The 25,888-nt window shown below is 35.9% G+C and overlaps 2 protein-coding genes across 4 annotated transcripts in view; both read right to left on the bottom strand.

The window, feature by feature from the left end:
* CFAP58 (cilia and flagella associated protein 58) overlaps nt 1-25,888 on the bottom strand; it is a 118,894-nt gene that overhangs the window by 20,734 nt on the left and 72,272 nt on the right. The window lies entirely within an intron of this gene.
* On the bottom strand, nt 17,335-18,407 carry LOC127551560 (ADP-ribose glycohydrolase MACROD1-like). The gene has a single exon (XM_051981366.1). It carries the CDS (start codon nt 18,287-18,289, stop codon nt 17,555-17,557), a length of 735 nt encoding a protein of 244 aa, XP_051837326.1. The 5' UTR covers nt 18,290-18,407; the 3' UTR covers nt 17,335-17,554.

Here is a 25,888-nt window from a genome sequence, read left to right as displayed (position 1 = left end):
TTGTAACTAAGTATATCTTGAAAGCCCTTTCAAATGTTTACAAACTAAACACAAGTCCCCATTTTTTCTCTTCACTCCAATAAACACTACCAATATTCCTTTAATCAACCCTCCTGTTGCATAGATTCTAATTCTCTCACTCTCCTCTACATAATATAGCTTTAAAAAATGAATCCGCTCACATGATCTCATACTGCATATAAAACTGCAAAAAAAAATTATAAAAAGCAAAAGGGGAGGGGGGCAGGTAGGTGGTACAGTAGATAGAGCATCAGCCTTAAAGTAAGGAGACATTGAGTTCAAATCTGGTGTCAGACACTTAACTCTTCCTATCTGTGTAACTCTGGGCATGTCACATAACCCTAATTGCCTCAGGGAAAAAAAAATGGAGGGAGAAGCTATGAGACTTCTAAATATAACAGTGATTTGTGAATATTGATTACATCTTTAGGCTGGTGGAAACATAATTGGGAGTTTTCAAAGGTGTAGAAACAAAGTACAAACATTTATGTACTTTACTTTTTATAGGATTGATAGGGTTCATTTCTTAGAACAGGGATCAGAACTGTCATATCTTTTTCTACAGTGAACTTAAGAATTTATTTTTTTACATTTTTAAAGAGTTTCATTATATTTTAAAATGTAAAAAAAAAATTTCTTGGTTCATGAGCTGTACAAAAACAGTTACCAAGATGGATTTGGTCCTTGGGCTTTAGTTTGCTTATTCTCTTGCCTTAGAACATAAATTCAATTTGATCTATTTAAAAAAACACATAAATTGAAAATATGCTACACTGAAACAAAATAAAAAATCAGAACCTTTTGATAAACTTTGGAATACTCCTATGCCTGATATCTGAGAAACATAATGGGAGAAGAGAAAGATGGTTCAAGATAGTTTAGCTATAAACTCCTGTCCTTGGTTAAAAACCAGGAAAAGTGGGGGAAAAAACATCCTATAACAAGGACACTTAGTTTAATCAACAGTTCAGAGGTGACCTCTTCTCCTTTAGCTAAATTGGATTCTCCTTTAAATTCCCTGCTGTACCTATCAGTCAGCGACACCCTAGCTTATGTACAAGAGTATATAAATTGTACTCTTGAAAAACAGGTCAAAAATATGTGCATTGTTCTAGCTTCATCTTAGTCATAAATGTTTGTATTAGCTTTTATGGTTTGGGGTGTTTGGGAGGGTTGGGGTTTCTTTCTTCTTTGGTTTTGCTTTATTTGCTTTGTAAATAAATGCAAATTAATTGTGCCCCGAAAACTTTACATGTATTTACATGTATATATTGATATATGTAGGTAGTTAAGTGTTAAAATGCAACAGCAGCTTTTCAAAAATCATCCTCTAAATAAAATGAATGTGTCTAACTAATCAATTGCTTTTGCATATACAAATACATAACTTTTTGCTAGAAAAACCTTAATGCAATATTTTTTTACTCTTTCTGCTTGGTTCCAGTCACCCCCTATCCCCCCCACTATTTTTAACAAAAGAACAAAGCCAATATTTGAGCAGAAATACTATCTGATCTACCTGGAAATGCATCTTTTAATTAGTAGAAAATAAATTAGAAACTCTGTAAACCTATTGCAATTCTAGTTTGCATTAGAAAAGAAAAAAAAATCATGGTTAATACCTTGGAGCTTTCTTGTTTATTGGCATTATAACCAAAATGTCAGCTAAGCTGCACTCTGGAATCACCTTGTTTATGATGTCATGAAGCAGCAAAGCCCCCTAGAGAGAGCATTTGAGATGTTTGAATTCTAGACTACAGAGAATAGGCGGCTTAAGTTTCTTCTAAGCAGGATACTAGTTTGTTGTACCATAGTTCTTAACTTGTGATATAAATGATTAAGTATTTTAATGAGGCTTCTCAGAAATTAACATACACTAACCTTCACTATGTTTAAAACAATATGGAAAGACATCTCCAGGATTTTCTTATACAAATACCATAAACTACTTTTTTTGATACATTTTTGCAGGAGTGTATATTTCTAAAATGCAAGTATATATGTGCTGATGAAAATTCTGTGTAGATTATTCCCATTCCCATCATACAGACTGAATTTCATTAACATGACTTGAAATTTGTTTGATCTTAGTAACTGCATCTTCATCCTAGTTCTATCTTTGATTCCCTTCCTATTCCAAACCCAGCTCTCTTGGTCATGGAATTTCTTTGGGATTTACTTTCAAATTTAAGATGTATTATTCCTCCATCTAGCCTAACATTCCAAGGAACAATATGCACACAAATCTCTAAGAGCAAATTTTTCTCTTTCCTATGAACATCCTCAAAAGCTACTTTCCTGGAATGATCTTTCCTAGCAGACTTGATTCTGCTCACCTAATGTTTTAATTTCCAGCTCCCTTTACCAAGTGGGTTCCTAGCACCTGAAAGAAGATTCAAAAACTAGGTTTCTGTTTCTCTAAAGTAGCTTCTCTCATCTATTTTTCCACGACTGTCTCCCATTAAAATCCCGTATCCAGATTTTCCCTAACACAATCCTCATATAGAACTCATTTCAAAAAAAAATTGTTAAATGATATGAATATAAAAATATTCATATATCTAAACTTAATTAACCATCACATATTTATTTAGTACTCTATACCAAGTACTAAGTTTTAAAGTATAGAATTATAAAGGGTCCAAAGAAAGGGTTCTTAACCTAGGACCTGTGAATATTTTTTTTTTGCTGAGGTAATTGGGGTTAGTGACTTGCCCAGGGTCACACAGCTAGGAAGTGTTAAGTGTCTGAGGCCAGATTTGAACTCAGATCCTCCTGACTTCAGGGCTGATGCTCTAACCATTGTGCCACTTAGCTGCCCCTGGATCTGTGAATATATTTTTTGAATATTTTGATCAACTGTATTAAAATGTAATTTGAATTTTTATATATTTTATTTTATACACCTAAAAATTGATCTGAGACAAGGTACAAAGACTTCACCACACTGCCAGAGAAGTCTACATCATAAAAAAGGTTAAGAATCCCAAACCTAGGACTTTCTAAGCTCCTCTCATTCCCTCACAACCAACTATTAAATTCAGCCTCAAAAATAGCTCTTCACTACAACTCACCAGCTGGAAGATAATCTGGAAGATCGCCAGGAAAAGCTTGTCCTGAGGGGCCAGGAACAAACCAGCAGAGATTAGTGTCCTGAGCAGAGCAGGGACAGGGATGATCTCTGTGGCTAGAGAAGTTATAGGGATGACTCTGCTATAGGCTAACTGCTCTGCCTTGATTACAAAGCAGTAAACTTGCAGAAAAATTAAAGCCTAAAACAGAGGGTCCTCGAAAAAACACCAAACCTAATAAGATCTGGCTATAGCCATTCAAAACCAGAAGTGACTCAGGCAGACCCATAATACAGCCCTGCAGCCACATTCTGCAGTTCGGGGCTTTTGCAGGGGCAGTTACAAATCTGCACATTGGGGGGCACAGCCCAGGGCAGCCTGTAATCTGCACAGTGTGGGACTTGGCCTGGGACAATAGAACTTCCCCAGCACGACTGTGCTTCCCGGGGCAGACACACTTCCCAGTCTCTGCAGGGCTATTCACTGGTCAGCCACTAATACCCACAGCCCCAGCAAGCGCTTTGGCTTGGGGTAGTTAAACTTTTACTGCTCAGCATCTAGCCCCAGGGCAGTTGTTATCCCATACAGTGGGGATTCTTTGCAGGGCACCTTCCCAGCTTGGCTCTGCAGGCCTGAGTTACTTCCGGGTGGGGAACTCTTTCCCAGAGCACTCCAGTACACCTCACTGCTCTTTGTAGCCAGTTGGCAGGACAGCTAGCAGTCCATACACCTATCACTGCTCTGCAGAGGAAGCTGGTAACCTCCTGACCCTGCAGGCTTTTAAAAATAAGTAAAAAAAAAATCAAAAGGACAATCAATAGCTTCTATACAGAAAAAGAACAGCTTTTCAACCCCAAGGAGACTAATAGCAGACAGTCTCCAGACAATTGTTGGTCCCCAACACAAAAGGCTCTCCTAGAAGAAACTACTGTGTTTCCCCGATAAGACCTATCCCAAAAATAAGCCCTCCCCTTACTGTGTAAGATTCCTCTAAAATAAGCCCTCCCCCAAAAATAAGCCCTATTGAGATTGCTATTGTAGTGAAGGTGATCCCCTGTGCTACACGCTACATTACAGTACCCTCTGTATGCACCGTCCCCCTACCTCCCCCCCACCCCCCGGGTGAAATGCACGTTGCGCTCCAAGCTGCATCCAATCAGAACTGCAGCAGTGAGCGCATCATCCTGTTCTTCCCCAGTGATTTGCTTGCTGGCGCCATTGAGAGCAGTGCCGTGGAGGAGAACTGAGGCAGGATAACATAAAGACCCGTTATGTAAGTGGGAGTGAGGGGGCATGATGGAAGATAAAAGGGGCATGATGGAGAATAAAAGAAGAACTCAGGGGGCATGATGGAGGATAAAAGAACTCAGCCAGCACTCACAGCACTAAAGAAATGAAGAACTTCCTTGCAGAGAGAAGAACAGATCAAGTAATGATTCCTGCAGGAATGACTGCCTATCTCCAGACCCTTGATATTGCAATAAACAAGCCATTCAAGGACCATTTGCACATGGAAGGCAATGACTACATTGAAAATAGAATGGAAAGAAATCAGCGTGGAAACTTTGTGAAGCCCTGTCTGCAAGAAGTCGTGACTTGGGTGAAAGGTCATGGGATAAAATTACTGACAGCTGTGTCGCCAATGCACTATGAGCAGGTTACCTGGATAAGACATGTTCATTTAAAGAGAGCTATATTGCTGGACATGACAGATTGGGTCCACTTCTTCTGAAGGAAATAGAGGCGCAAGACATCTAGGACGGAATTCAGGATATGGACACTTATGACGATGTTGAAGAAGATGACATATGATCATTATTGAATAAAGGTACTTTTTTCCCATATTTACCTGTTTATTAAAATTGCTGTCAATGTTCATTAAAATAAGCCCTCCCCTGAAAATAAGCCCTCTGGGGTTTTTCTGTCCAAAAAAATAATAAGACAGTGTCTTCTTATTGGGGAAACACGTTATTAAAAACCTTAAAAGAGAGCTAGAAGAAAAATGGGAAAAGGAAAGAGAAGCTATGCAAGGGAGCAACAACTTCCTGATATGTGAATTGGAAAAGGTAAAAAAAAAACTCCCAAGAAGCGCAGGGAAACAGAATTTGTGAAATTGGAAAAAGAAAATAAACTCACAAAAAAAAAAAAAATTAGTGAAATGGAAAGAAATTCCATAGAGCAAAAGAACTAATTTAAAAACTCAATCGGACATATACAAAAAGAAGTAAAAAAAAAAAAAAGCTATTGAAGAAAATAACTCACTAAAAATCAGAACTGAACAAATAGAAATGACTGATTCATTGAGACATCAAGAATCAGTCAAGCAAAATCAAAAAAATGAAAGATTGGGGAAAAAATGTCAAATATTTACTTGGAAAAACAATAGACCTGGAAAATAGATCTAGGAGAGATAACCATGAGGATCATTGGACTACCCGAAAATTTTGATGAAAAAAAAGAGCCTAGATACTATTTTATAGGAAATCATCAAAGAGAACTGCCCAGAAGTAATAAAACCAGAAGGTAAAATAGGCATTGAAAGCATTCATCGAACATCTTCTGAAAAAGACATAAAATAAAAACTCCAAGGAATATTGTGGCCAAATTTCAGAATTTTCAGACTAAAGAAAAATATTACACAAGCAGCCAGAAAAAAAAAAACAATTCAAATATCGAGGTGCCATAAGAAGGGTCACTCTCAAGATCTGGCTGCCTCAACATTATAGGATCAAAGGGCCTGGAATCTGATATTCTGAAAGGCAAAAGAACTTGGATTGCAGCCAAATATAAACTACCCAGCTAAGCTGAGCATTTGTTTCCCATGGAAGAAGATGGACATTTAATGAAACAAAGGAATTCCATTTGTTTCTAAGAAAAAAACAGATTTAAACAAAAAATTTGATCTCCAACCATAGGACTCAAGAGAAGTAGAAAAAGGCAAAAGGAACTCTTGAGAACTGTATTTCTGTTGTGGATATACATAAAAGCCACCTGTATAATTTGATTTTACTGATATAACATGAAAAAAGGGAAAGTAGAAATGGAAAGGGGATAAGGTCAGAAAAAGGGAAAGGGGGAGATAAAAAAGAGGGAAACTACATCCCACGATGAGGCAAAGGAAACCTATCATATCTGAGGGAACTTAGAGAGGGGGAGGAACATTGTGTGAATCTTACTCTCATCAGAGTTGGCTCAAAGAGGAAATAATTGACATATTTGTGTTACAGAGAATCTTCTCTCACCTCATTAAAAAGTGGGAGAGGAAAAGGGAAAAGAAAAAAGAGTAATAAAGGAAGGTTACAAGAAAGGGGAAGGGATTCAAAGGGAGGAGAGAGAGATACTAAAGAGGGAGAGCTGTGTGACGCAAGTGGAACCTGTAAGTTTAATACTAGGGAAGGGGGAAAGGGAGGATAAGAAAAAGAAAAGCATAATCTGAGGATATTAGGATGGTAGGAAATACAGAATTAGTCATTTTAACCATAAATGTGAATGGGATGAACTCTCCCATAAGGCAGAGGTGGATAGCAGACTGAAGCAAAAGCCAGAACCCTACAATATGGTGTTTACAGGAAACACATTTAAAACAGGAAGATACAGAGTAAAGGTAAAAGGCTGGAGCAGAATCTATTGTTGCTTCAGGTGAAGTTAAAAAAAAAGCAAGAGATCAAACAAAAGCAGAAACTGATCTAATTAAAAGAGATGAGAAAGGAAACTGTATCTTGCTAAATTGTAGCATAGATAATTGAAGCAATATCAATACTAAATATATATGCACCAAGTGGTATAGCATGGAAATTCCTAAAGGAGAAGTTAAGAGAGTTGAAAGAATAGATAGACAGCAAAACTATAATAGTGGGGGATCTCAATCTTGCACTCTCGGAATTAGACAAATCAAACCACAAAACAAATAAGAAAGAAATTAAAGAGGTAAATAGAATGTTAGAAAAATTAGATATGATAGATCTTTGGAGAAAACTTAATGGTGATAGAAAGGAGTATACTTTCTTCTCAGCAGCTCATGGAACCTACAGAAAAAATTGACCATATATTAGGACATAAAGACTTCAAAATTAAATGCAGGAAGGCAGAAATAGTAAATGCTTTCTTTTCAGATTACAATGCAATAAAAACTACATTCAACAAAAAGTTAGGAGTAAATAGACCAAAAAGTAATTGGAAACTAAATAATCTCATCTTAAAGAATGATTGGGTGAAACAGTAAGTCATAGACACCATTAATAATTTCACTCAAGATAATGACGATGAGATATAATAGCAAAATTTGTGGGATGCAGCCAAAGCAGTAATAAGGGAAAATTTTATATCTTTAGAGGCTTACTTGAATAAAATAGAGAAAGAGAAAATCAATGAACTGTGCTTGCAACTTAAAAAGCTAGAAAAAGACCAAATTAAAAATCCCCAATCAAATATTAAGCTTGAAATTCTAAAATTAAAAGGAAAAATTAATAATATTGAAAGTAAAAAAAAACTATTGAATTAATAAATAAAACTTAAGAGTTGGTTTTATGAAAAAAACAATAAAATAGATAAACCTTTGGTAAATCTGATTAGAAAAAGGAAAGAGGAAAATCAAATTGTTAGTCTTAAAAATGAAAAGGGGAAACTTTCCACCAATGAAGAAGAAATTAGAGCAATAATAAGGAGTTACTTTGCCCAACTTTATGCCAATAAATTTAATAATCTAAGTGAAATGGATGACTACCTCCAAAAATATAGGCTTTCCAGATTAACAGAGGAGGAAGTAAATTGCTTAAATAGTCCCATTTCAGAAAAAAGAAATAGAACAAGCTATTAATCAGCTCCCTAAGAAAAAATCCCCAGGACCAAATGGATTTACATGTGAATTCTACCACACATTTAAAGAACAACTAACTCCAATGCTATATAAACTATTTGAAAAAATAGGGATTGAAAGAGTCCTACCCAAACTCCTTTTATGACATAGACATGGTACTGATACCTAAAATCAGGTAGGTTGAAAACAGAGAAAGAAAATTATAGATCAATCTCTCTAATGAATATTGATGTTAAAATCATAAATAAAATATTAGCAAAAAGATTACAGAAAATCATCCCCAGGATAATATGCCATGACCAAGTAGGATTTATACCAGGAATGCAGAGCTGGTTCAATATTAGGAAAACTATTAGCATAATTGACAATATCAATAAACAAATGAACAAAAACCATATGATCATCTCAATAGATTCAGAAAAAGCATTTGATAAAATCCAACATCTATTCCTAATAAAAACACTTGAGTGTATAGGAAAATAAATGGATTTTTCCTTAAAATAGTCAGGAGCATATATTTAAAAGTGTCAGTAACCATCATATACAATGGGGAAAAACTGGAACCTTTCCCAGTAAGTTCAGGAGTGAAGCAACGTTGCCCACTATCACCATTATTATTCAATATTGTATTAGAAATGCTAGCCTCAGCAATAAGAGTAGAGAAAGAGATTAAAGGAATTAAGAGTAGGTAATGAGGAAACCAGACTATCACTCTTTGAAGATGATATGATGGTATACTTAGAGAACCCCAGAGATTCTACTAAAAAGCTATTAGAAATAATTCATAACTTTAGCAAAGTTGCAGGATACAAAATAAATCCACATAAATTCTTAGCATTTTTATACATCACCAACAAAATCCAACAGCAAGAGATACAAAGAGAAATTCCATTCAAAATAAATGTCAATAGCATAAAATATTTGGGAATCTATCTACCAAAGGAAAGTCAGGAATTATAAGAGCAAAATTACAAAAAACTTTTCACACAAATAAAGACAGATTTAAATAATTGGAAAAATATTAAGTGCTCTTGGATAGGCTGAGAGAATATAATGAAGATGACAATGCTCCCTAAACTAATCTATTTATTTAGTGCTATACCAATTAGACTCCCAAGAAAATATTTTAATGATCTAGAAAAAATAACAAAAGTCATATAGAAGAGCAAAAGGTTGAGAATCTCAAGGGAATTAATGGAAAAAAAAAAATCAGATGAAGGTGGCCTAAATGTACCTGTTCTAAAACTGTATTATAAAGTAGCAGTCACCAAAACTATTTCGTATTAGCTAAGAAATAGATTAGTTGATCAGTGGAATAGTTTAGCTTCACAAGACAAAATAGTCAGCTATAGCAATCTAGTATTTGACAAACCCAAAGATCCTAACTTTGGGGATAAGAATTCATTATTTGACAAAAACTGCTGGGAAAACTGGAAATTAGTATGGCAAAAGTTAGGCATGGACCCACACTTAACACCGTATACCAAGATAAGATCAAAATGGGTCCATGATTTAGAGATTATAAATAAATTAGAGGAACATAGGATAGTTCACCTCTTAGACTTGTGGAGGAGGAAGAAATTTGTGACCAAAAATGAACTAGAGATCATTATTGATCACACAATAGAAAATTTTGATTATATCAAATTAAAAAGCCTTTGTACAAACAAAACTAATGCAAACAAGATTAGAACTAGGGAAGCAACAAAATGGAAAAATATTTTTACAGTTAAAATTTCTGATAAAGGCCCTCATTTCCAAAATATGTAGAGAATTGACTAATTTATAAGAAATCAAGCTATTTTCCAATTGATAAATGGTCAAAGGATGTGAACAGATAATTTTCAGATGATGAAATTGAAACTATTTCCACTCTTATGAAAGTGTTCCAAATCACTATTGATCAGAGAAATGCAAATTAAGACAACTCTGAGATACCACTACACATCTGTCAGATTGGCTAAGATGACAGGAAAAATTAATGATGAATGTTGGAGGGGATGCAGGAAAACTGGGACACTGATGCATTGTTGGTGGAGTTGTGAATGAATCCAACCACTCTGGAGAGCAATCTGGAATTATACCCAAAAAAGTTATCAAACTTTTGATCCAGCAGTGTTTCTACTGGGCTTATACCCCAAAGAGATACTAAAGAAGGGAAAGGTACCTGTATGTGCCAAAATGTTTGTGGCAGCCTTGTTTGTAGCGGCTAGAAACTGGAAAATGAATGGATGTCCATCAATTGGAGAATGGTTGGGTAAATTGTGGTATATGAATGTTATCGAATATTGTTCTGTAAGAAATGATCATCAGGATGAATAGAGAGGGGCTTGGAGAGACTTACACGAACTGATGCTAAGTGAAATGAGCAGAATTAGGAGATCATTGTATACTTCAGCAACGATACTGTATGAGGATGTATTTCTGATGGAAGTAGATTTCTTCGACAAAGAGAAGATCTAACTCAGTTTCAATTGATCAATGATGGACAGAAGCAGTTATACCCAAAGAACAAACACTGGGAAATGAATGTAAACTGTTTGCATTTTTGTTTTTCTTCCCGGGTTATTTTTACCTTCTGAATCCAATTCTTCTTATGCAACAAGAGAACTGTTTGGTTCTGCACACTTATATTGTATCTAAGATATACTATAACATATTTAACATGTATAATACTGCTTGCCATCTGAGGAAGGGGATAGAGGGAGGGAGGGGAAAAATTGGATCAGAAGTGAGTGCAAGGGATAATGTTGTAAAAAATTACCCAGGCATGGGTTCTGTCAATAAAATGTTATATTTTTAAAAAAAGAAAATATGTATAGAAAAATAGTATATATTTAATCTAATTTGGATTACTTGCTGTCCAGAGGAGGGGTGGGAGAAAAGAAAGGAAAAAAATTTGGAACATGATGTTTAAAATAAAAAGTTATTTCTAAAAAAAAAACAAAAAAAAAAAACCAAGAATCCCAAACCTAAAATTGAGTTGCTAAAACTCAAAATTAGAAAGCATCTGCTAGTTCATCCAGCCAATATGTAAAAAACAGCTAAAAGGCAGTTGCTATCAGCCTTTGCTTAAATAAGATCAAGAAGCTCTAATTGTTGGGAAATTTTTCCTACCATTCAGTCCAAAGCCTCTTTGAAATTTCCATCCTTTTTTTCCTGATTTTACTTTCTAGGACTAAACAAAATAAACTGAAGAACTCCTTTCAGAAAACCCTTCAGATATTTGGATAACTGCTATCTTATCTATTCTCCACACCTTGCCAAGTCTTCTCTTCCCCCGCTTATCCCTAGTTCACTCAGTTGATCTTCACATTATATAAACTTGAGTTCTTTCACTAACTAGTCGCCCACTCTAGAGAATTTCCAATTTATCAGTGTCCTCCCTAAAATGAAGTAATATCCTAAGCTGAAAAGAGTATTACAGATGTAGTCTGACCTATAGAAGATTGCAGGATTATTACCCTCATTATTTCTAACTGCTAGACTAGTAAGCAATTAGCCAGTCAACAAATATGTATTAAGTTCCATATCACTGTGAATGACATGTCATAACAGCTTCATACATGCTTCTGAAGAAATCCATAATAGCCAATAAAAGTTCAGTTTCATAAAACTCACTAAATTTAAGCTTCAGTGAAATTTGAATTAATAAGATTGTATCACAGTTCTAGGAGAAGGAGAATGAAATTCTTGATGCTAGAATGTACAGATGAAATTATATATTCTAATCACAGTAATTCCAAGTGACCCACGTTTTATGAGGGTTGGGTGGTTTTTTTTTTAATTCTGAAAAACATTTCTTCATCCCCAACATTACTGACTGGGTATGAGTTGGCTATAATTGAAGAGTAAAGCATCTATAATTAATTATTGAGCTAGTCCTGTTCTATCTCATTTATGTTCCAATTCAATTCATAAAGAAGTATGTGTAAAAAAGAACAAAATGACAAAGAAAATTGAACAAATAAAAAACCAATGGGATCCCAAGAGAATATGGAACAACAATAAAATGTTCCAATGTGGTTTAAAAGAAAAATGAAAAGCATAAAGGAACAAGTTAGAAAAGAACCATTATCAGCATAGAAAAAAAGAATTAAAAGTGTAGAAAAACAAGTGAATCCTTGGGGAAGATTCCCACCAAAGAAGAGAAAAAGAGAACAATAAATTTGTAATTCAAATTAACAGAATTTTCTAGAAATAAAACAAACAGCAATAATGTTAAAAGAACCCATGTTCTCTATATAAGCCAAAACCATCAGCCTTAAAGATAGTATGCAGAGAGACAGAGTAGGCATTATTGGTCTCCTAGGAGTACAAGAGGAACTCAAAAATATGAACACAATATAGAAAATGATACAAGAAAACTGCCCAGAACCTCTGACTGCAGAAAACAAAGGACCAATCAGAAGAATCCATAGATTCTTTTACCTCCAGCAAAAGAATCTTACACTTTAACATCCAAGACAAAGAGAAATTATACAATTCCAAAGACAAACAATGAATCCTACAAGCAGACAGAAAGACCTTCAACTATAAAGGCAAAGAAATTTGAATAGCACAGAACTATTCTGTAGCCACTAGAAACTACAGAATGGAATGGAATAACATATGCCAAAAAGCAAGGAGCTCAAGAGGTAACACAAAATGACATATCCTGAAATCCTGAGCCTAAATAACAAAGAAAAAAGATGGAGTGGCATTTGAAGTATTCTTGCAATAACAACAAAAAAGACCTGAGTAAAATATTTGACTTGTAAGCACTCTCAAGAAACTAAAGTTTGTAAATAACTAAAATTAGAGAAAAAAATTATTCACTAAAGTAATGAAATAAAGGGTGTGTGTTCAAGAGGGGAAAAAAAGAGAGAATGACCTTTTGTTTGGGTTAAAAAATGCAACAGAGGAACCATTGAGCAGGTTGTTTATTTTAATACTTAAGTGGATGAAGAAGAAAGTGAAAGGAAAGAGGATTCTGAACCTTTTTGCAGAGAAAAAAGGGAAAGGAATGGATCGCTAAATTAACATTAAATAATTAATTAAATTATTAATTAAATAAATTAAATAAAACCTTTCAATTAGGAAAAGGACTAGAAAAAGGAGAAAAGAGGTAAGCAGGAGAAATAAATGCTTATGGAAATACTATTTTCCTTTAAAGTAGATCAAGCAAAATTAATAATAGGGACAAAATAATGTGCCCCAAAAATCATTTATTATGACCAAATATGGACCAGGGATGTTATGATGGTTGTTCAATATTTGGAAAGCAAAAGAATTTTGAAATATTAAAAATAAAAATATCCAAAATTATGTGACTATCTCTAGATATAGAAAAAGTCTTCGATAAAGTACAATAATCATTTATGGTTTTTTTTAAACCTTACTAAGTATAGAAAGAGAAATGTTTATAATGTAATCAAAAAGTTATCTAAAGCCAAATGCAACCATCATGTGCAATGAGGAAACACTAGAAAACTTTGCCAATAAAAAAGGAATAGAGAAAACTAACAGAAATATGTGTGGTCAAAGAACATGGATAGTCCTCAAAAGAAAAAAATGCAAACCATATGCAACCATTCCAAAAAAAAAAAAAAAATGCTCCAAGTCACTAATAAAAGAAATGCACATCCAAATAGCCCTGATGTTCTGCCACATGCTAAAAAAAAATCGGCAAAGATAAAAAATGGGAACAATCAATGTTGGAGGGTCCTAGAAAAGACAAAGTACACTCACATGTAAAAAAAGTAAAAAAGGATACAAAATCTTTTGACCCAAAGTTTCTTCTTTTAGGTCTATACCTTAAGATCACTGACAAAGAGTGGCTTTTTCCCCAGTCCCAAGAGTCATTATTTCAATCCTACTCTAGCACTTTAAACACCCCCTCATTTCTGATTTTTCAATGAGTTCACCACATATATTCCCCCATGAAAATAACTTTCTACTTTTTCCAGTCCTCCTTCTAGAAGAGCTATCAGGTAGGGAGAAGAACATAGAGCTCAGAGTCTAACCATCACAATATCAACTAGTTTCAACTTGGCTTTTACCTGTGGCTTGCTAATTGAGGGATTCCTTCTGTGGATAAAAACCAGTAGTTTCACTAGCCTCGGCAATAAGAGTCGAGAAAGATATAAAAGGAATTAGAGTAGGCAATGAGGAAACCAAACTATCACTCTTTGCAGATGATATGATGGTATACCTAGAGAACCCCAGAGATTCTACCAAAAAGCTATTGGAAATAATTCATAATTTTAGCAAAGTAGCTGGCTACAAAATAAATCCCCATAAATCCTCAGCATTTTTATACATCACCAACAAAACCCAACAGCAAGAGATACAAAGAGAAATTCCATTCAGAATAACTGTTGATACCATAAAATATTTGGGAATCTATCTACCAAAGGAAAGTCAGGAATTATATGAGCAAAATTATAAAAAAGTCTCCACACAAATAAAGTCAGACTTAAATAATTGGAAAAATATTAAGTGCTCTTGGATCGGCCGAGCGAACATAATAAAGATGACAATACTCCCTAAACTAATCTATTTATTTAGTGCTATACCAATCAGACTTCCAAGAAAATATTTTATTGATCTAGAAAAAATAACAACAAAATTCATATGGAACAATAAAAAGTCGAGAATCTCAAGGGAATTAATGAAAAAAAAATCAAATGAAGGTGGCCTAGCTGTACCTGATCTAAAATTATATTATAAAGCAGCAGTCACCAAAACCATTTGGTATTGGCTAAGAAATAGATTAGTGGATCAGTGGAAAAGGCTAGGCTCACAAGACAGAATAGTCAACTATAGCAATCTAGTGTTTGACAAACCCAAAGCCCCTAACTTCTGGAAAAGAATTCATTATTTGATAAAAACTGCTGGATAATTGGAAATTAGTATGGCAGAAATTAGGCATGGACCCACACTTAACACCATATACCAAGATAAGATCAAAATGGGTCTATGACCTAGGCATAAAGAACGAGACTATAAATAAATTAGAGGAACATAGAATAGTTTATCTCTCAGACTTGTGGAGGAGAAAGAAATTTGTGACCAAAGATGAACTAGAGACCATTACTGATCACAGAATAGAAAATTTCGATTACATCAAATTAAAAAGCCTTTGTACAAATAAAACTAATGCAAACAAGATTAGAAGGGAAGCGACAAACTGGAAAACATTTTCACAGTTAAAGGTTCTGATAAAGGCCTCATTTCCAAAATATATAGAGAACTGACTCAAATTTATAAGAAATCAAGCCATTCTCCAATTGATAAATGGTCAAAGGATATGAACAGACAATTTTCAGAGGATGAGATTGAAACTATTACCACTCATATGAAAGAGTGTTCCAAATCATTATTGATCAGAGAAATGCAAATTAAGACAACTCTGAGATACCACTACACACCTGTCAGATTGGCTAAGATGACAGGAAAAAATAATGATGAATGTTGGAGGGGATGCGGGAAAACTGGGACACTAATGCATTGTTGGTGGAGTTGTGAACGAATCCAACCATTCTGGAGAGCAATCTGGAATTATGCCCAAAAAATTATCAAAATGTGCATATCCTTTGATCCAGCAGTGTTTCTATTGGGCTTATATCCCAAAGAAATACTAAAGAAGGGAAAGGGACCTGTATGTGCCAAAATGTTTGTAGCAGCCCTGTTTGTAGTGGCTAGAAACTGGAAAATGAATGGATGCCCATCAATTGGAGAATGGCTGGGTAAATTGTGGTATATGAATGTTATGGAATATTATTGTTCTGTAAGAAATGACCAGCAGGATGAATACAGAGAGGCTTGGAGAGACCTACATGAACTGATGCTAAGTGAAATGAGCAGAACCAGGAGATCATTATACACTTCGACAACGATATTGTATGAGGACATATTTTGATGGAAGTGGATCTCTTTGACAAAGAGACCTGAGTTTCAATTGATAAATGACGGACAAAAGCAGCTACACCCAAAGAAAGAACACTGGGAAACGAATGTGAACTATCTGCATTTTTGTTTCTCTTCCCGGATTATTTATACCTTCTGAATCCAATTCTCCCTATGCAACAAGAGAACTGTTCGGTTCTGCAAACATATATTGTATCTAGGATATACTGCAACATATCCAACATATAAAGGACTGCTTGCCATCTAGGGGAGGGGGTGGAGGGAGGGAGGGGAAAAAAAAAAAATCGGAACAGAAATGAGTGTAAATATAATGTAATTATTAAATAAAAAAATTTAAAAAAAAATAAAAAAAAATAAAAAAAAAAAAAAAAAAAAAAAAAAAAAAACCAGTAGTTTCTTAAGCATATGCACATCTATGTATATGTACATAGTAAGAGGGAGAAGGATTGGGACTGGACCTGTAATTTTAATACAGGGAACTTCTGGATATATACATATATATATATATATAGAGAGAGAGAGAGAGAGAGAGAGAGACAGAGAGAGAGAGAGAGAGAGAGAGAGAGACCTTCCTCTACAATAGATATACATTTTCTGCAACTTATTAGCTTGGAGAGCTGCCAAGAGCTCAGAGTCTTAAAATGACTTACCCAGGATCACACAACCAGTATGTATCAGGAGGATTTAAACTCAGATCTTCATGACCTGCAAGCCAACTCTCTATTCACTATACCAATCTGCAGCTCACTGTATGGGAAAAGGGAGGTGGCGCAGGAGAAGAGAAAGAGTATGTGGGTGTCTCACACACACACACAAAAGTGAGATTATGCTTGATGATGATGATGATGATGATGATGATTCCTTTGTGGAAGAGGATTCTTCCTCTATGACCCAGAAGTCTGAAATGCTCTGACTATAATTTCTCCCTCTTCCTAAACCTATACATCATGGCTATGATTTTATCCTAATCTAGTTGTCCTAATCTAGTCTTTTTTCTCTTTGTGGACTTGATATTATGGTTAGGTAACCCCTCCCCACCCTTGCCCTCGACCTACTGTCATATATGCCTTGCTGAAACCCAACTCTTAAGTTCCCCATCACTGGCCTTCTTCACTCCTATTCATGCAGTTGAAGGCCACTGTGTCAAGGAGATTTATCACCAATTCATGCTATCTAATCTAACCTGTGGCCTCACTGCTCCCGGCAATCCTTTGCTTCTTTCCTGATTGACTTTCTTTTGCACTCCTCACAATTGCTTTTTTCTTTCCAAGACACACCTACCTATTTATTCCCTGTATTTACATGGTAGAGAAAGAGAATTGGATTTGTAATCAGTCTGACTTGAGTTTATCTGGCAAGCCCTTTAGAACCCTGCTTAAACCCTAACTCAGCAACTTACTGTGTTGTCCTTGGTAATTAGTCATTTACTCTTTGTAAGCCTCCATTTCTTCGTCAATAAAATGAAGGCATTGGACTTACTAGTAGAACTAAAGGACCTTTTCCAGCTCCAAGTAGTATGATTACCCTCATTTTATTTACTTTTTTTTTATGAGCAGAACCCTTTATTGAATAGCGGTGTGAAAGCCTCATTCCTGAAGGAGGGTCAGATGGAAAAAACAACTGATGGTCTCAGGTGAGGATAAGGGCAACTTGGATAGGATGAACAGGAACGTCCTCATAGTGATGTTGAAACCTTCCCCTGGAGATAGGACTCGGGGGGTGAGGAGAAACAGCATCAGGCCACAGGGAAGTAATAAGGCAACAGCTTGCGGTATATCTTCTCATCCTTCTCCAGGAATACACAGATCACCAAGCGATCCACTTTATTCTTGTGCTTCTCCAGCCACTCTCGGAAAGTGCCCACAACGATCTCGGCCGCCGGCTCACTGGGATACCCGAAGACGCCGGTGGAGATGCAAGGGAAGGCCACCGACCTCAGGCTGTTGTCGAGCACCAGCTGCAGGCTGTTAAGGTAGCAGCTGCGAAGCTCCTGCACTTGGCTGGGGTTCGGGTCTCCCTGCACCACGGGGCCCACGGTGTGAATGACATATTTAGCTGGCAGGTGGTAGCCCCCGGTGATCTTGGCTTTGCCAGTCTCACAGCGGTGCAGGGTCCGGCACTCCTCCTTGAGCAGATGCCCCGCCGCCAGGTGGATGCAGCCGTCCACGCTGCCACCTCCCATCAGGGAACTGTTGGCCGCGTTCACGATGGCGTCCACCTGGAGCTTGGTGATGTCTCCCCGGAAGAGGGAGATCTTCTCATTCAGGACATTGTCCACCTGGTACCTGGATTTCACCACCTCGTCTGTAGCCTCGTTTACCTCTGAGTCCTTCCAGGTTGGTATTTTCTTCAAGGTGATGAAGTCTTGACAGAAAAAATGCTCCTCCCTCTGCTGGTCGCTCAGATAGTTCAGAAAAGCTTTTGCCTCCTTCCAATCGCTGGAGGTCTTGAGGTCCACTTTCGCCGCCATGTCTCGAGGGGAAGCCGCCAACTCAGACCGTGGACTGCACGCCACCCGGGGCAGTGCCTGGCAGCGGCAGCGTGGTGCCCAGGAGGGCAGTACACGGGAACTGCAGCTCGCGCCTACTCCACTAGCCCTCTTTTAAAGGGACAATGGCCCGGGGCTGACGTGACAGTAGTCACACTGCTTGTTAGTGACATAAACAGCCCTATAGAAACCTGACTCCTCCTAGTCCGGGATGCTTCACCGCAGGGAGGATGTGGTTCCGATAGGGGAGGAGTGAGTTACCAGGGACTGACACCTGGTCTTCACCCTTCACCCTTCTCCATTCTCCCCCACATTCTCCCCGATACTTTCATACCATTATTCTGCCAGTGACAAGGGTCAGAGACATCACCTTCTCTTTCCTCTCCTTCCCCTTCATACCTTCGGAGTCGCTAAATCTCGTCAATTCTGCCTACACAGCTTCTCTTCCTATTGTTTCCTTCTTCCCATTCCCACCGCCACCACTATAGTTCTTTTTGTATTGCCCTTTTTTGTATCCCCTGCACTTAGCACAGTTCTTGGCACATAGCAGGCATTTAATAAATGTTGACAGGATTGAATTGGAGATCTTATCATTTCTTGTCTTCTACTTGCTTTTCCTGTGTCTAATTCCACACAGCTGTCACACATAAACACAAAATCTCCTTTAGGTAAAGGTTGAATCTTGCCATTCTCCTGCTCAAGAAGCCTTTGGATTTTCTAATATCTTTGCTTTAGCATTTATAAAGTCTTTTTACCGTCTGAATCCAGCCTGTGTTTCCAGGCTGATTTAGCACTGCTCCTTTTCATGAACTGTACTTTCTAGACAAAACAACTGCCAAACTGGTCTTAAACTTGGCATTCCACCTTCTGCTTCCAATCTTTGCACAGGCCATTCTTTGTGCCTGAAATGTATTCCTCATCAATTCCATCTTTTGTCTTTAGCCTTTATTCAAGGCTCACCTGTATATCATAGGTTTAGCACTGGAATGATCCTCAGAGGCTGTCTACCTTAAGATCACTGACAAAGAGTGGCTTTTTCTCCAGTCCCAAGAGTCAATATTTCAATCCTACTCTAGCACTAGAAAAAGGAAATTTTGTGTCACACAATTAGAGATTAACTCAGTATGTAAGTTGTGTGTGTGTGTGTGTGTGTGTGTGTGTGTGCTATAAGAAACAAAAAGAGAGCAAGAAGCCATTAGTGTGGTCATTTTAGGTATAATCTCCTATAGAGAGAAGCCTTTCCTAATCCTAGTACTTGCTATTTTAGCCTCTCTCCCTTCTCTTCTCCCTTACACAGATGTTATCTGTGTAAATAATACATCCAGAAGCTCCAAAAGATAGGGACTATTTTCCCATAGTCTGTGTAATCCTGACACCCAACACAGTGCACTGCACATAAATCAATGTATAATAAATGCCTGTAGAACTGAATTGAATTGAAATGAATGAAAACAATATCATAGATTGGAAAGTGTTGGATTCAAGAGTCAGAAAACTTATATTTCATTCCAAGTTCTCATTTTTACTAGCAGAGTATGGGCAAATTAACTTTACCCAGTATAAAATGAGAAAAATAACATTTTAATACCTTTCTCACAGGGCTGTTATAAGGGAAACATTACTTAAGTCTTAAAGGACTATAATACATGTTAGTTATTTACTATCTTCACTCTTTACTGGCCCCTTTTCTATTATTTTTAAGCATACTCAGGTAACCTCTATTTAAAAAAAAAAAAATCTTTCCCTTGATCCTGATATTCCTTTTAGCTATCACACTATTTAGCTATCACATGGTATTTCTGTAACCACCTCCACTTCCTCTTTACACATTTCTTCTCTTGTCCCCTCCTTCAGCCATCTAAATTCCACCCCTTTCCATTCTACAAGAATTACATTCTCAGAGGTCAACAATGACCTCCTTCTAGCCAAATCTAAGGGTCTTTTTGTAGTCTCATTCTCCTTGATATTTCTCTGGCGTCTAAGTGTTGAAAATGGATATCTTGAAACTCTCTAGTCCTTGATTTCCAATGATGCTGCATCATCCAAATTCTCCTCTTAAAAAATTAAAAACAAAAGGCTTCTGCATTTGATTATCATCTTTTCTATATCCTAAATATGAGACTTCTCCGAAGCATGACCCTTTCTCATTCCAACAAACAAATCATCTAGTCCCATGGCTATGAATACTGTAGATGGCAGCCAAATGGACACCTGATTGTCATTTGAAAAAATACCCTGGGTTTTCTTGACTGTCTCTTTGTTCACTCAACCCCTAGGTATAAATAGCTTCTTTCAACCTCGATTCTCTGCTTAGCAAAATCATGTCTATACTTTCAGATCCAACTCAAATGCTGCCCTCTTTCATAAAACCTTCTTTCCACCTCAAGAAGAAAGTTTTTCCTTCCTTGAGACTTCCAAAAGGTTATTTTCTATATACACTTAAGGGGTCATATCTATTTTGTTTTAGAATTATTTGGGTGTTAAATTCATTTATCAATATTTATTAAGGACCTTTTGGGAAAGATACAAAGATTAAAAAGTTGGTTCCTATCCTCCAACAGTTTATGATCTATTTGGGAGAAATAAGAACCAAATATATACAAATACAAATTAAAACATATAAGAAGTGATATGAGCCCAAATGACTGGAAAATCACTTTTATTATAGGTGGTGATGAACTTATGCATATATTCTCTTCAATATTATTCTCCCCATCACTTTGTAGGTAGTAACTTTTTTTAACCTTTATATGTATTGGTGTCCAGCACAGTGTTTTGAAAATAGTAAGCAATCAAAAACTGTGTTTGAATGAAAGACTGACAAATTCACATCACAACCCTGTTCCCCAGAATTCACTGAAGCTCATCCAAGGAAAACAGCAAGAATAACTTAAGAGTCTGGAAATCCTACCTCTATCATCTATTAGAGAACATGAACATGGACAAGACTTAATTTCTAAGTCTCCGTTTCTTCAATCATAAAACAGTAATAATAATGTCTGTAGTACCTAACTGAAGTGGTTGTGATGGTTAAAATGAGATAATGTGTGTAAAATATTTTAATGTATTATATAAATACTGAACAGAATCATTTTAAATTCTAAATTATTTATTTTTTCTTTCTTTTTCTTTTCTTTTTTGAGTTTGGGCTCTCTTACCTCCCCCACACTAGATATACTATGGTCTCTTATGGTTCCAATCCCATTGCTGAACAGAATGAAAAGTTTAACCTGTTTCCAATCCAGGCTGGTTTGTTCCTCTTAGGCATCTGATGGCTCTATTAGCATTAGGTCTCCTGTAGTTCAGAACTTCAAAGCTTAAGGAATCCATTAGTAAGAACTACAAATGTATGCCAACATACCATGCCCTATCTTTCCAACTGTCTATGTCATCTTTGTTTTAATATTTCATTTTCATCTAAAGCTTAATATATCTAAACCAAGCATAGAATCTTCTTTAATTAATAAAACTACCTTTTCCCAAATTCCTCATTTTTTTTAATAGTACCATTCTTCTCATAGTTTCCTGGGCTTCAAATCTTGGAATCGATTTTAAGTCATTTTGGGTTCTTCTCTTTCTTGCATTCTTCACATCCAGTCATTCATATTAAATACTGTTGGTTCTTTCTTCAAGATGTCACTTTGACTTGTTCTCTTTCTACTACATGCCCACATCTATCATTCTGATCCTTGATATAAGTGGGGGTGAACTCAAATAGAAATGGATATTGACTTAGATAGCCACAAATTAATGTTGTCTATGTTGATTTGCATTTTTATTTCATTAAACATTTTGCAATTATGTTTTAATCTGGTTTGGGCTGCACTGAGCAGTTTGGCTGGTCAAATTCACCTACAGGCCAAGAGTTTGACGTTTCTACCCTAAACTACAAGAAATGTCTTCTAACTAATATTTCCTCCTTCTAATAAGATTAATCTGCCCTCGATATTATAACCATCATGTTATTTTACTTCTCAAAAACCTTCATGGCTTCCTATCACCTGATGAATCAACTCTTTTGCTTGGTTTTTTGCACCTCCATTACCTCACTTTGCTCTCCCCCTCAGCAATCTTATTTTCCATTACCCCCTACCATGTACTCTCCAGTCAAGCATGTATTTGCACACACATCATGCTCATGCTAAACTCCCTCCCTTTCTGAAACAATCCCCACATTTGCACAAGACTAAGCCCTTTCTTTCACATTCTAGCTCAAATCCTAATTCCCTAGGAAGCCTTCAGTAGTAACATCATACCACACTAATGGCTCCTTGCTCTAACTCTTTTTGTTTCCTATAACACACACACATACACACATACAACTTACATACTGAGTTAATCTCTAATTGTGTGACACAAAATATTAGCATATTGTATATAATTGCATATAATACTGTCTTATATACTAATTCCCAGAAGTAGTCTATGAAAATAGGTCTCATTTTATAGTTATATTTTGAATACCCATAAAATAGTCTCATTATTTTTTCTTCCCAACTAGATTGCAAGTTCCTTGACGTTAGGGACCATATTTTATTCATCTCTGTATCTCTCTTAGTGACTAGAACAATGTTATATACATAGTAAGTGGTTAATATATTTTAATTGAATTTATTATACTCAATCTTTTAATGAAAGAGGCAATATCACTGAGGAGGACTCTCTAATGATTCAGTTCAATTTAAAAAAATTATTAAACAGTTACTATCTGTCAAAATGAATATTTACTGAGCAGAACCAGGAGATCATTATACACTTCAACAACGATATTGTATGAGGACATATTTTGATGGAAGTGGATGTCTTTGACAAAGAGACCTAACTGAGTTTCAATTGATAAATGACGGACAAAAGCAGCTACACCCAAAGAAAGAACACTGGGAAACGAATGTGAACTATCTGCATTTTTGTTTTTCTTCCCGGGTTATTTATACCTTCTGAATCCAATTCTCCCTACGCAACAAGAGAACTGTTGGGTTCTGCAAACATATATTGTATCTAGGATATACTGCAACATATCCAACATAAAGGACTGCTTGCCATCTAGGGGAGGGGGTGGAGGGAGGGAGGGGAAAAAAATCGGAAAAGAAACGAGTGCAGGGGATAATGTTGTCAATATAAAGTAATCATTAAATAAAAAGTTAAAAAAAATGAATATTTACTAGAACATAGATTATGGAGGAATAGAGAAATAGAGAAATAATGGAAGTTTAAGCTCATTAACTCATAGCTAATCATTGCATTAACTCACTAATAGAGTCAGAGTTTACTAATTACTAGGCTACATGATCCTGGACTTTTCTAGGCATAGTAGAGGAATCCATCTTATCTCAGTTTGCCTCTAGAATGAAGCTGGATCAAGTTATCAAAAGCAAAAATCAGACTGATGACTTCATACGATCCTTAATAAGCTACATATTTGGCATCTGTTTCAGAGCAGACTATGTATCAGGAACTTAGAAAAAGTCTCTGGAAAGTAAGCAGCAATCAGTCCTTCACTTACACATCAAGTCTGTAGAAGATAGGGTTCTACATTGGTAAAAGCATGAAACAGGAGTGTGATTTGACACCCATTTATCAGTGCTGCTTTAGGCATAATAAAATCAATGCTGCCATTACAAGGAGAGGTGAACTTGATGACCCACTAGACATTTTCCCAATCTGAATGATTCTATAAATTCCTTTAAAATCATTAAAAAAAAAAGATTAAGGATTCATGTAGGTGTTTGGACTATAAATACAAATTAATTTCTGCTCCAGCTGCAAATTTTCTCATCCTTGTAAGTAGCACCTTTATGTCTGAGATATTTCTGCAGAAAAACTATGAGAAGAGATAAAGCTAGACAGGACTCCCCAGAGTTTTGTTTTGAATCATTTTCTTCTAATTTCTGAAATAACTTTGCATCTTGCTCCTGTCCACAAACATTTGTCACTGAAAATCTGTTTCAGTTGAAAATGAAATATAATTATATACTGATTTAATAAGAAACTAAATGTTCCACTGAGAATTTCTTTATTCAAAATACTTTGTTACTGTTCTAACTAAACTACTTGTTTGCATTTCTAGTACTAGATATATTACTGCTCTATATTTTTACTAAAAAGCAATTTTCCTATTTAAATGCTGCTTTTATAAGAAATTTACACACTCGTGTTTGTTGTTATATAGCTTACTTTTTTTTCAAAAAAATTCAAATTAACCCCTTCTCTAGAAAAAAAGAACTAGTTTCTATTTAAAATTTTACCCCTCACTTATTAGATTTCAAGTAAATAGAAACCAAAGAAAATTGCAAATGTCAACAATTTTTGAAAGATTCATTTATCAACCAATATATTTCTGGTTCACACATGTATTCAAGATGGAGTCAGATTACAAAACAAAAATGAACAAATGTATCATGGGAAATGTTCCCAAATGCACAGGAGGAAAATGTACATCCTCCCAAAAAATGTACTCTGCTATGACATCACAGCTGTTTCTTCTATAAAAGAAGCTAAATCGTGCAGCAAGCTATAATTTCTCAAATAAAAGGAATAAAAGATTAAAGCAAAGAGAAACATGTCAGTAATAAAAGCCTAGGGTACCAACCAGATGTCAGGCATATTAAAATATCACATCAGGCAAAGATTAAAATAGCACTCTTCTCATATTGCTTGAGAAACAACTTAAAGTAGTAGCTGTGGTACCACGCTTAAGGCTAGACAGATCTGAATTCAAATCTAGCCTCTGGCTAGTGTACTGATAGTGTACTGACTGTGTTAGCCTAAGCAAGTCACTCAATTCCTTAAGTGTCTAGGCCAGAAGTATAAAAAACAAGCCTCCATGCTCACTTAGTGTTCCTCAAATCAATTGGAAAATATTTAACAAAATAAATTTTAAAATAAGACAATGTTTATGTGTGTGTGTGTGTGTGTGTGTGTGTGTGTGGTTTTCTAAGGTGTGGTGAATTCTGTAGTTTTCACACCAAAGGTTTGCATATCTCAAATTCTGAAAATTCATAATCACATATTTGCTCTTGTTATTTGCTCAAAACAATTTCTAAATCAGCATATCAAGGCAGGAAGTCAGGTTCATCCAGAGTCAACATCCCTTCACTAAGATCTTAATCTGATGTTTCATTTTGATATACAAGGTGATCCCAAGCTTCCAAAAACTAATCTAGCATCATTACAAGTTCTGGTGGTTTTTCTCAAGCTTAAAAGACTTTGAGAATGAACCCAATGTATGTGTGATGATAAGTTTTAAGTCAAAGACTCCTCACCATAAGGTGATGAATTTTTCAGCAAACCACAACTTTCCAATACTTGCTAATAAATCTTACAGAGATTGTGATATATTGTCAGTGAAGGGAATAAACACGACGAAGGAATTATAACTCCTTGAAGAAACATTTAAAGCATATAGAAATGAGTATGCTTTTCTTGATTTGGAATTGACTTTCAATCCACTGACCAATAAATACTAAGTACCTACTAGATAATCATTTTGAGAGTCTAATTAGTGCAGCTTTAGTAGAATATCATTCATTCAGCATATTCTAGTCCATGGTCTAGGGCCTTACAAAGACTCTGGACTTATAT

Source organism: Antechinus flavipes, chromosome 2, assembly GCF_016432865.1.
Source record: "Antechinus flavipes isolate AdamAnt ecotype Samford, QLD, Australia chromosome 2, AdamAnt_v2, whole genome shotgun sequence".
Taxonomy (NCBI): Eukaryota; Metazoa; Chordata; class Mammalia; order Dasyuromorphia; family Dasyuridae; genus Antechinus; species Antechinus flavipes.
Note: the sequence above shows the minus strand (reverse complement) of the source record. Positions and strands in the feature narration are given on the sequence as shown.

Bases quoted from the DNA above. Each gene is read 5' to 3' on its own strand.
- LOC127551560 (XM_051981366.1), bottom strand. From the start codon at position 18,289: ATGGCGGCGAAAGTGGACCTCAAGACCTCCAGCGATTGGAAGGAGGCA.